At 37.6% G+C, this 13,260-nt stretch overlaps 1 protein-coding gene across 19 annotated transcripts in view; it reads right to left on the bottom strand.

Annotated features, from left to right (window-relative positions):
- mycbp2 (MYC binding protein 2) overlaps positions 1-13,260 on the bottom strand; it is a 115,701-nt gene that overhangs the window by 84,248 nt on the left and 18,193 nt on the right. For all 19 annotated transcript variants that reach the window (XM_067408849.1, XM_067408852.1, XM_067408856.1 and 16 more), the window contains exons 4-11: positions 11,630-11,783; positions 11,343-11,539; positions 7,415-7,657; positions 6,226-6,297; positions 5,945-6,041; positions 5,629-5,702; positions 390-528; positions 191-267 (exon numbers count right to left, since the gene is read on the bottom strand). In XM_067408849.1, the coding sequence (XP_067264950.1) occupies positions 191-267; positions 390-528; positions 5,629-5,702; positions 5,945-6,041; positions 6,226-6,297; positions 7,415-7,657; positions 11,343-11,539; positions 11,630-11,783 (1,053 nt within the window). The remainder of the gene's footprint in view (positions 1-190; positions 268-389; positions 529-5,628; positions 5,703-5,944; positions 6,042-6,225; positions 6,298-7,414; positions 7,658-11,342; positions 11,540-11,629; positions 11,784-13,260) is intronic.

Below are 13,260 nucleotides of genomic sequence, written 5' to 3'. Positions count from 1 at the left end.
ATGTTCTTCACAGGTTTACTGCCATTTACCCAATCATGATTTGCTTAATCTCTACCTCTAATCCAATGCTGTAGCTATGCAAACAGAAATACTTTCACCACCACATGAAAAAGACTCAAACATTTCTGTTACACAGATTCAGTTAAATGCGAATGTAGAGACACTGAGGAATATAGAGAGGTGTGTCTACCTTCCCAGATGCCGTTTTCATCAAAGCAAACTCTCTGCCAGCTCCAATCAACGCCGCTTCCTCATCAAACCCTGTGCCTGAAGGAATAAACACACATGCCACAAGAGAGACAACACCAGTTTAGTTCATTTTAACACTTACTTCCTCCTAAACACTGAGTGGATGCATAGATGTGTGTGCACTGAAGCACTGGTCTTACTGATGATATGAAGGTCTTTCTCCAGGTCAAAGAGTGAGATGCCACAGGCATGAAGACACTTCCTGGCTAGTTTGAGCTGCAGTTCCTGCTGTAGTGCCGGGTCTGAGCTGGTGGCGTAGATCCGCACCACAAAGCCATCCTAAATGAACCAAAACACACAAAAACATTAATCATCACTACCTCTTTCTAGTGTGCCTACATCTGCGCAACGGAATATCAATGTTTGGTACAGCTAGCGTAAGCATTTAAGCACAAATATACAATTAAACACTTAAAGGATTAGTTCACTTTCAAATAAAAATTCCTTGATAATTTACTCACCCCCATGTCATCCAAGATGTCCTTGTCCTTCTTTCTTCAGTCGAAAAGAAATTAAGGTTTTTAATGAAAACATTACAGGATTTTTCTCCTTATAGTGGACTTCAATGGAGCCCAAACGGTTGAAGGTCAAAATTAGTTTCAAAGCAGCTTCAAAGGGCTTTAAATGATACCAGATGAGCGAAACGATCGATCATTTTCTATAAAAAAAAAAAAAAAATAATATATACGTTTTAACCATAGATGCTCGTCTTGAACTAGCTCTCTTCTTCTTCTTCTCTATTAGAATTCCAGCAGTGTAGACGCTGCCCTCCACAGGTCAAAGTTTGAACTAAATTGCCATATACAAAAAGCTAGTGCAAGTATATAACAATTGGTTCAAACTTTGACCTGTGGAGGGCAGCGTCTACACTGCCGGAATTCTAATAGGGAAGAAGAAGAAGAGAGCTAGTTCAAGACGAGTGTCTATGGTTAAAACGTATATAATTTTTTATTTTATTTTTTTAAAAAATGCTCGATTGTTTCGCTAGATAAGACCCTTATTCCTCAACTGGTATCCTTTGAAGCTACACTGAAACTGAAATTTTGACCTTCAGCCATTTGGGGCCCATTGAAGTCCACTATAAGGAGAATAATCCTGGAATGTTTTCATCAGAAACCTTCATTTCTTTTCGACTGAAGAAAGAAGGACATGGACATCTTGGATGACATGGGGGTGAGTAAATTATCAGGAAATTTTTATTTGAAAGTGAACTAATCCTTTAAGCTGCAATAGGAGGTTCTTCAGGGTTGATGTGTAGCATCTTTTCAATGCTAAAGCACATCTTATCCCATCTAAATATGCAAATTCCACAACAAGTAAGCATTTGTAGGTTGATTCTGCTAGAGCAGGGGTGTTCAACCTGTTCCTGGAAAGTCACTGTCCTGCAGAGTTTAGCTCCAACCCCATTAAACACACCTGGACCAGCTATAATCAAGGTCTAATGAAGTATACCAGAAACTTCCTGGCAGGTGTGTTGAGGCAAGCTGAAGCTAAACTCTGCAGGACAGTGGCCCTGCAGGAGCAGGTCTGGATACCCCTGTGCTAGAATGTCTTAGACATTTTCAATTCTTGGTTCTGTTTGTTTAAGCATCCCAATTAGATTGACACAGTGACTTTGGTTTGACAAAGCAACCAATGGCGTTAGATTGAGGCGGGACTATCAGTAGCAGCAGGGGCCAGTTCTGTTTCATTTCTTCTGGCTGCTAAAAGCAGTCTTGATATGTTGCCAACCCAAACCGCCCAGTCCAGTGTTTAATTTTTAAGGCAGTCTTCAGTGGCGAATGCTTTTGTCATGTCGCCACATATGGACTTCTTGGGACTCTGCAATGTCACTCTTTTACTAGTCTCAGCCTCAGACGTCATGCCCACGGACCGTTTGATGAATCTTATGCATAAGGCACAACCCCCTTGTGGAAGAAGAATGGCGTTGTGTTTACAACTGTGACAATGAGCGCTTACCAGGACCAACTAAACGCTGGATTTTCAAAAGTATGTCAAGTATGTAAAGTTTGCGGCATTAATTCTTTAAAACACATCCAAGAGTTTTACACGCCGGTCTGTTATTGTAGAGACATCGACGTTACATTTTCACACTCCTAAACATAACGCAGAACAAAATAAACTGTGATTGGTTGCCTTACATGTCGGCCAGACGGCCTCTGGTCCTTGGCCAATGAAAGCTGCTCTGGAGTTCAGACCTTTTGCCGTCAGTCTGAAGGTGTTGGCTATGAGAGACTACTCTTTTACACTACCTTCATTAGTTTTAAATAGGGATGCACCGATACCGGTACCAGTATCGTTATCGGGCCCGATACCGAGCTCATGTACTTGTACTTATATTCATAAAAATACCCCCGATACCAAAGACCGATACCTCAAGTGACATAACTGACAGAATTTTCTGTGCACAGAGAAACTGGCGGCAGCAGCATAAACAACGTTAGCCTTAGAGGTGTGGAAATACTTCAAAATTAATGATGACAACACACACATTGCAATCTGCATGCTTTCAATCACAATTTGTTATCGATTAGTGATATAGGCAGAATCGCGAGATCCAGAAGCGCGTGCGCGTTCAGTTCTCCTCATGCCTGAATGGTCAAATGCACACATAGTTGTCAAAATGTCCATCGTGTGGAGTATCTCACGTAAATACAGTCGGTTATGGCTTAAGTGGACGTAAACATTTGGGTGAAAACAGGATACGTGTCAGTACCCATGGATTCCTATATTTGTCATTAATGTTAATAAAACAACAAAATATGTTAAATAAATGTATACATGGTAAATAAACCTACTGTATCTGAAAAACAAGTTTATTTAATTTGTATCTCTATATTATTTGTTGTATTGTTTGTAATTTGTTTGTAAATTACTTTTTATATAACAATTATATATATATATATATATTGGTAATTATGCCCTTTGAAGGTTATTGGACACTGTGAAATTTTTGTTCTTTGAGTTTGTGACAAGCACATAAAAATTATTACTTTTTTCATTAGAGTAACAATAAAGAAGCTGTCCTACATTCATTAGTCTCACTGTGTTGTGCTTGGAAAACTGCAACATTATTAAAAGAAAAGAGAGAAAGAGAGAGAGAGAAATGAATAAATGTACAGGCATCGGTATTGGTATTGGGGAGTACTAGAAAAAAAGTATCGGTACTCGTACTCGTTCCTTAAAAAAATGGTATTGGTGCATCCCTAGCTTTAAATATGTCTTTCTGCTGGCTGTTGCTTCCACTAAGTTAGTTATTTATCTTCATGCACTGGCTGTGAAAGATCTGTGCATGTATTAGTTGCCAGAAGACTCAAGAGTCATCTTTTAGCTTTGACAGTGTATTTTCACATTCTTAAATTATTGTTTTTATTTAAATTTTATTTTTTATTACTTATTTAAATTAAAAACAGAAGCCCTGTATAATCCAGTTCATTTCAATGCCCAAAGATATTCTGCATGCTTGACATCTATTGTGACTGCATCTTAATACTGAACCATTAACTTTTTTTCTGATGACTGGGCTTGTTCCAAAGCTCACTACAATAGTCAATCTCAGAGGCTTTGACAACAGGCTTTAGTCTCTCATCTGAGGAAGCACAAAGAGTCAGAGGGAGAATTTAACTATGTTAGCATGCACATGGGAGATGCAAAGTAGCACCCTCACAAATACTGGGCCAGTTTCATCCAGAAACACGCGCACTTAAGTTCAGGGAGTGTATGCTATGGTGAAACTAGGGTTTGCATGAGTAAGTGCATGTGATAAAAAGAAGACAACACACTGTATTCTTTGATTTGCCGCTGTTAACAAGCATACTAGTGAGCTTTCAAAAAAAGACGCTCCAGGCAAAAACCACACTGCTAAGAAATGCACATGCCCTTTCCTCCCTCCAAGATATGTGCCATAGCAGTTCAAAACATTAACCCTCACGATTTCCCTCACTCTTCATTAATGTATGCACAAAGAGATCTTCAAAAGCAGATATGAATATCACATCCCCCTTCCCCGTACTGCTGCCCACTCATGATCAGCCAGTGATATGCCCACGTCCAGTGCTGCAGCCCCTCCCCTGCCTACACAGCTATTATGCACACACATACAGACACACACACACACACACACACACACACACACACACACACACACACACACACACACACACACACACACACACACACACACACACACACACACACACACACACACACACACACACACACACACACACACACACACACAGCAGAGCTGAAATTGGCTGAAACAAAGGAGATCAGGTGCTGCTGACAGCCACAATCACACCACTTGAGAAAAAGCCACTGATCATGTTTTATGATGTGCAGGGGAATGAACAGGGAAATCTGTTATCGTTTGATGAAGACTGCAGCATGGAGAAAACAGGAATTTTGGATGAATCATTTCTAGGGGTTCTTAGCTTGCACTGAGAGTGAAATAGCCCAACAACCGATTTGAACACGTCTTGGTTGGCTATATCAGTTTGTCACCTAGCAGTTTGGCAAATCACTGAAAAATAAAATCAACCAATAAAAGCTCCTGCAAATAACGGTTTTCTAGTAAACACGATTGATTCTAGAGTTTAACATGAGCATGTTGCTAAGCTAATGGCAGGATACTCTAAAAGGTAGAGAAAAAGAATAAAAGCACATGTAAATATTGTTGTGTACACACTACCGTTCAAAAGTCGCATGTCCCCGTGTCACATGATCCTTCTGAAATAATTCTAATATGCTGATTTGCTACTCATGAAACATTTCTTATTATCATCAATGTTGAAAACAGTAATGCTGTTTAATATTTCTGAGGAAACCATAAATGAACAATTTTTCAAGATTCTTTGATGAATAAAAAGTTCAAAAGGAACAGCATTAAAAATGTTGTTACTTAAAAATGTCATCCTTGCTGAATCAAATAATCTTTCAAAAACAAATCTTACTGACCCAAAACTTTTCAACGTACACTATACTCTATTATTTTTAACCATTTTTAATCAATAATTTTACTGAACAGTACAATTATTACAGAATAAAGCATCACACAAATTGCCTGGCAAGTCCAGACTGATATATCTTCTACAAGATATATCAGTCTGGTCAGTCCGCCCACTGTCGCGCCTTGAGTCAACTCCAAACCGTACCGTGCAATCAGATTCGTTTATTTCAGTGACACAAACAGTGTCACTCTAATGCGGTGAAAGTCCCTTCAATATCAACAAAGATTGCCCACGGGAGACCCAAGAGTTTGTTCTATTCAGCCGTGAATTCAGTTTTAAATGACCAAAAATACATTAATTATTTACTTTTCGCTGTTGACTCTCTAGGTTTTGGAACAGAGCAATATCGGCAATGAATAAAACAACTTACATCTTTGCAGGCTGCAATCTGGTTGATAAATTCTCCATCGGTGAATACGATGTTCTGTCCATCTGCTTGTAGACCTGAGAAAGAGAGAGTGAAATATAAAGAGAGAAAATGTGAAAGTTTTTTACAGTCCAAATATCTATGGCTAAATAGATGGCATATAGAAGGCTACTGGCTATTCAGTGAAATAAGGACAAGCCCTTGGATACGGCCTGCTTTAATAGGAAACATGTCAACACAGAGAAGATGAGTGTGCGCGTCAAGCCATTAATTTTCCCCGCTCTTAGTGATCAATAGCACATGAGAGGGGTGTTTGTACCTGGCATTGTGATGGTGCCCTCCTGCTCCAGAGTCTCTGGGTTGATCTTAATGGCTGCCATGCTGTGACTGTTCATGTCTCGATAGAGCAAAAAACCCTGTAAAGCAAATCGCCACAAGATTTAAAAATTGTTCACAGATGTTCAAGGTTGAAAACGTCATAACCACGTATGTGAGCTATGATCATGCTTTCAAACCTGTATTAAAAACTATACATTGATTACACTGATGTTTTATCAGCAGACAATCAGGAGAAGCACTCATAAAACAAGAGGTCAATACCTGGGCGAATCCCAGCCATGACCTTTTCTCCTCACGGTTCCTGATGCGAGATGTGGAGTTGTACACATGGCCCTGCAATCGATAGCCTCTTATTAGCACCCACACAAACACAATGATAAACAACCTGCAGCATCAGCACAAAAGCAGAACTACGACTTCACAAATCTCAGAACTGTCCGAGTGTGGAGAAAAAAACTGCCCAATTTCTCTTATATATATCAATAGAAAGTAAATGAATACTAACAACACATAATAACTTATTCCTAACTAATTACTAGCGATGCACCAAAATTATTTTTTCACCCAAACACCAAAAAACGAAATTTTCACTTATCAGAAAAATGAAACCTAAAATAAAGTTTATTAAACTAAAAACGTATGCGTTTTGCTGCTCATATACACAACAAAAGCGGTTTAGGAGCATGAAAATGCAAACTTTTGAAAATGGGTTTCAAAGTGCTAGTTGTGAAAATGGTGACGTTATGCGCATGCGTATTACGTGTTCAGTCTATAGTCTTCATGCATGAATACTTGACAACTAGGGATACTCAATTAACTGGTTAACCGACAGTAAGAATTTTGACTGACTAATACTATTGGTTAAATGGTTTAAAAAGTAATTTTTAAAGTAATTTTTAAGATATTTTGAAAACGTTTGCAACTTAGTTAAAAAAACACACTACACGTATAAAATTGAGTTGAGAGAAAAAAACAAAAGTCAAACCGCCAAACTGCTGAAATCACGCTGATTCGACACGCTGATTCATAATGCGCCGAAGCTTCCTGAAGCAGTGTTTTGAAATCAGCCATCACTATATAAGTCGTCATTTTGGTTTTTTTGGCGCACCAAAAATATTCTTGTCGCTTTATAATATTAATATTGAACCACTGTACTCACATGAACTGATTTAAATGTTTTAGTACCTTTATGGATCTTGAGAGAGGAATTGTCATTGCTCCATATGCAGGCCTCACGGAGCCATTGGATTTCAACAAAAATATCTTAATTTGCATTCCAAAGATTAACGAAGGTCTTACGGGTGTGGAACGGCATGAGGGTGAGTAATAAATTACAGAATTTTCATTTTTGGGTGAATTAACCCTTTAACAGTAATTTAGTCAGAAAATTAGCTTAGCAAAATTAACTTCATTTCCATTGGGAGATCAGGTAAACATAAGATGTCCTCACCCGCACAGTTCCGCTGTACCCTGAGCCCACTTTGTAGAGACCATCCTTGCAGAGCAGGTAGAGGAAGGAACCATCTGTTTGAAGAAGACAGTGTTCATCTTCATCGATGTTCACCTCCTTCAGGACCCATTTGTTCATCAGCGCGGCCCGCTTAATGCCGTTTCCGAACCAGTCCTGGATCTGGATCTTTCCCACCAGCACCGCCTGCACACTCCTTTGTAGCGCGTTCAGGATTGTTGGAACCTTTTTGTTGTAGAAAATACAGTCGGGTCAGAATGCTGTACTAAAATACTCTTAGGTATAAACTTAGGTATGAATAGATTTGATCATGGAGAATCTAGGTAGCACTCAATAATACAAAGACAAAAAATAACATATCTTTATTTTGTGCTTTCCTCACTAGTACATGCAAAAACAAACGTGACCAGCAGTGTTGGGGAAAGTTACTTTTAAAAGTAATGGATTATAAAATATCATGCTACTCCCCTAAAAAAGTAACTAATTGCATTACTATATAATGTGTTATGTTACTTTTGAGTTACTTTTAACATGGGCTGGGCTTGCTTGTTTGCATTTTAATAACATAAAAAAAGTTCTATTTTTGGCAAATGTGAAGGCTCTTTAACACCAAAAGTGAAACGAAAAGCCTCAGGCTGAAGGAAATGCAAATTCACAGCTGTACAGTAGAAGGCGCAGCTCAAACAAACCATTTCATATTGCAGAAGAATAGGACACAAAAGAAGAAAGCTCTACACTCTACAGCAATAAAAATAAGGAAACACAAATGTGATGTTTATCTAAAGTCATTTTTGCTTACTGGTATGGTTGAATTGGATAATCGGTCAGCAGAATACACTGGTTAATAAAGTGAGATAAAATACATAAAGTATATTTGTGCAATTTAACATTTAATTTCTGCAGGTTTGTGCAATATTCTGAGTTTGCATTTCACTGTTTTTATTAATTTTGAGTAATACTGAATCTGTTTTTGTGCTCATGAGAGGAGTAGATGCATGTTCACTTTTAGTCTAGAACTACAATAAGCATCATGTTCACACAGCGCACACCTCTGCACCTACTCCCGATTTCTCTCAACATGGGGACAGGAGAGGTGTCAGACTATAAATGGGAAAACAAAGTAACTTGCGTTACTTATTTTAAAAAAGGTAACTCAGATATTTTATTGTCAATTTAAAAGTAACACGTTACTTTACTAGTTACATGGAAAAAGTAATCTGACAACGTAACTCACGTTACCCCCAACACTGGTGATGAGCACAGTTCAATTAGTTCTTTTTGATGAAAGAAATTCATGACAATTGACAGGAAAAAGAAGAGAGGAAAGAGATCATCACTCGTAGCTTTTGAATTACACAAAATTTTAGTATAGCTTTAATAAGTATTATCCTGTATTTAATTTGTATAGCAAATATTTCTTACACTACTGTTATAACTACCTGTTGTTTCTTTAATAACATTTGAAATGTATATTAGGCTAGTTAGTTTTTGCTGTGGTATCAACATTGGAATCAAGAATTGTGAAATTTCCCTGGTAGCATATCTAAAATGAAAGTCTTATTAGAATGCAAGAATACATGGGTCAAAAACAAAAAAATCTTTTTTTTTGGTGGAATATATGAAAATTTTGGCAGGGCAAGGACAAATCTGAACCTCTAGCTCAAGTGAAAAGAAAAATCCTGGAATGGATAAAAAATTTTTACATTGGTTTGAATCAGTCTAATGACTCACTCACTGGCTGAATCAGACTGACATGACTCACTCAGTGATGTTATGTTTTGAAATGAAAGAAGTATTTACTGACTGGTTGTTCATATGATTATGTCAAGTTACAACCCTACTAAACCTCTCTCTGCACCACTTGACCTTTACCAGTCCATTCACCACAAGAACAGTAGGCCCCCCTTTAGCTATCTCGCATAATATCCACAGGACACTTGATTTTCCGTTTAATATTCATGTTGATCTTTTTTTAAACATAAACCACTGTGTCCATCTTCACCCTGCCACAGAGTTCAGCCGATGGCAGTAAGGTGATGAATGGCGCTATACATGACAGAGAGGTTTAATGATATACTAAAACATCAATGTTATTGCTTTAGATGACTCTACAGTCAATAATGACAATTAGTTTTATTGCACTAGCTCTCCAGAGAATTAATACACTTTACCAAAGATTCAAGTCTTACACTAGGACAGGGTATTGCCAGCTACCCTAAATAGAATACATACATTTCCATAATTATTTTCAAACTATCCATGTCAGTAAATTGATTCCAATCACAGATTCAACTACCTACTGATGGAAATCCCTGTGTACCTTTTTTCATATAGAAAAAAAATTGTAAGTAAATATTGATGTTTACTACTATGTAATGTTATATTGGTGCATATATAAACGAAAATCATTCAAATGAAGTATTGTTATTTTAAATTATATTTTTTAAATAAATATGTATAGATATATTTTTTAAATAAAATGTGTTTAAAGCCATTTCAAAGAAAATACATATGAAGACATATACCACATGTCATCAAGAGTGAAACATATAGTCCAGCTCTACAAAGCACTTGATTAGAATATACACGACAACCTTTGCTTGTTTTTCAGTTACATTCTGAATCACTTCAAGTTGGACTTATGCACTGTAAACCGACAGAGAGTGACAGATCAAATATCACACTTTACACAAGCTATGCAAGTTATTCATGCTCCAATTAGGTTGTAGTTACCTTGGCAACAACAAATGAGTTTCTCTGATGTCTAAATCAGTGTGTGATATTGTCAGAGAGCATTAAGACACATTTAAATAAGCAAAAAAATGACAGCCGCATATCATGCAGACTGAGGAGACTGAGGAGTAATTGGCTGAGGGACTCTGCGCTGGCACAGTAATATAATAAAGACGGGAAATCGGAGGGATTTGACATTTTCCAGCAATTCAATTGTTGACCTCCACATGCAGTTGCAGTTATGGCTATCGCATGCTGAGAGATGAGCGGTAATGTGCTGTCATCCTGACTTCAGATGAACAGCAGCTTTTTATGCAGTCTAAAATCTCAACTTCACTTACCAAGCAAGAAATTCACTAGACCGAAATAAATAAGGGATATTGTACATCCAGCCGGTTGCTATCGCAGATTAAACCCCGACAGTGTTTAGGACCCCGACACGAGTTTTGCATCACCCTGAAAGGATTTATTCTGTGATAACAACCAGCTGAGTGTACATTATCCCACTTATTACACAGCTATTACATTCCACACAAGTAAATAATTAGACATGAAATTTCGAGAGAGAGAGTCTGACACTCGGATGACATAATTAAATAACTGTATGCAAATACTGATTTGAGTTTTAATATTTTATTAGCTCACCAAATGCAAAACTTCCACGAAGGAAAAAACGTTCCTAGCAAGCATAAAGCACCGAATGAGCCTGTGTTATTAGCTTTTACCAGTTGTTATCGCGGGATTATATACCACTGGATGATGCAACTAACCAATCAGAATCAAGTAATAACCAGTGATACTGTTAAAAATATTGTGATATAGTTATTGTTAAATTAAACATCAATTCTGTCATCATTTACTCACCCGTACGATGTTCCAAACCTGTATGAATTACTTTCTTCTGCTGAACACAAAGAAGATATTTTGTAGAATATGAATACCCAAACAGTCGATGGGCCACATTGACTTCTATAGCATTTTCAGCAGAAGAAAGAAATTCATACAAGTTTGGAACAACTCGAAGGTGAGTAAATGATTACAGAATTTTCATTTTTGGGTGAACTATCCCTTTAAGGAGGGATGCAGAGCAGTAGGTGATACACAGCCAGAAAAAAAAAAAAAAAAAATTCTAATACGTTGATTTGGTGCTCAATGCAATCTCAAAACTTTCACTCACCTGGATGGTCTGGCATGCGTGACTGCCATTGTTGGTGAGGATGGCAGACACAGCCTGGAGGGTTTTACCAGTGTCTCCCCAGGCCACCACAAGGCTGAAGAGGCAGGCACAGGATAACGCAGTGAGGGTCTGACCGGTGGGATCGTTCATCCCTGTGCTCCGCACCGTTGTCTCCAGCAGAAGGTGGAAGAGAGACTCTGTAGGTCCAACAGTGGTGTCATAATTTGAAATATACAGATTCACTTATATAAGTTACCATTTTATACGAAGAGGAGAAAGTATCTCACCCAGTACATCTGGAGGTTCGGTCTGAAAGCTCTCCGGCTGTTGTCCCTGGAGCATATCTAGAAGGGCCTGAAGGCTCCGTAAGCACAGTGACGGGTGCGAGAAACGAGTCTCCTTAATGAGCTCAAACACTCCACACAGCCCAATACCAATGATCTGAGGAGCAGAAGAACATAACAAAGAATTACCAGATTTCTGATTACTGAGATTACTTAATTTCATTTTCATTCATATTTTTAGCAATTTCTTTATTTGTGGAAAATACTATAATAGGATTACAGGATCAAGTTGCATCCAAAGTATAAATCCTTTTTTCATATTTAATTTTATATGAATAATTATTTGTTTCTAATTTATTAAATATGATGTAAATTAAATATAAATTTAACTTCAGCAATTAATATGTATGTGCTTTTAATATTTTTTAATTAAAGATTCATATTATATAAATAGGCTATTTTTTTAAATCAGCTACCCTGCTCTCTGAGAGCAAAAAAAAAAAAAAAAAAAAAAAAATCAATATTGATTGACCGCTAGTTTTTTTACTTTTAGAAGTCATCCATCACATTCACTCTGTAGGAACATTTGGTCAAGTAAAACTGATTCCAGTAAAAGATAAAATATTTATTTTTAAGCCATATGTGGACTGTGGAAAAATATATCACTACAGCATCAATGATGTGCCGTGAAGAACATATGCGGTTTACTTTGAAAAAGAATAAATAACTGGGTATCCATGTGTTTGTTAATATCAACCGACTTTTAATACAGTGTTGCCGTTTCACCTAATGGGTTTATGGGAGAACTAGCATGTAGAAAATTTGGATCACATGAGGATGTAAGTAAATTTGACTATGCCTCTTTTATAAAAACGTGGTTAAGATATCTTGCTGTGTAGCATATCTTCAGTAACTGCATTACAGCTGTGAACATCTACCAGGATATTTCAATGAAGGAATCTTTGGGAAGTTTTTTGTGTTATAAGACACTGTGTTAGGCTATCATAGCAAAAGGCCTGCACTGGTTCGTCTTTCAAGGTCATCATCTAAAAAAGGAAATTCTGCTTTGTCCATAGGACATCTGAGGGCCTGTTTACACCTGATAAATGTATGGGCTTTTTCAGATGTTTTGATGTAATGGACGAAATAAGCTCAAGCAATTTACATATGAACTTGCTCAGAGACAACAGAAAAACACCCAAAGAGCAGCAGCTTTTGTTTCTGCTCTGACAGCTACAAGACCAAGCCGAACACTATGAGTGTGTGTTAGAAGTCAGGAATAGTGAGAGAACATTGTGCATGGTATGTTTTTTATCTTCAAAACAAACTTCAGCCAACAAAGTTTAAATCATGTCTGGCTAGCGCACTTCACATTATGTTTACACATTAGGTCAGTATGCTTAGAGTTGACGGCCTTTTGTGGCTGATTCGATCACATGACCAATGTGGTTCAATGAATTTGACTACCTCTGGAAGTGAGTACTTGTCGAAAGAGGAAAAGCTCAAAACGTTTTAGACTCGGTTTACACCTGTATTTAGCGTCATCCACGTTTTGTGATCCCATCGACCAAAACGCATCTTAAAGGGATAGTTCACCCAAAAATGAAAATGTGATGTTTATCTGCTTACCCCCA

The sequence above is a fragment of the Chanodichthys erythropterus genome, chromosome 14 (genome assembly GCF_024489055.1).
Source record: "Chanodichthys erythropterus isolate Z2021 chromosome 14, ASM2448905v1, whole genome shotgun sequence".
In the NCBI taxonomy this organism is placed as follows: Eukaryota; Metazoa; Chordata; class Actinopteri; order Cypriniformes; family Xenocyprididae; genus Chanodichthys; species Chanodichthys erythropterus.
This window is presented reverse-complemented; position numbering and strand designations above follow the sequence as displayed.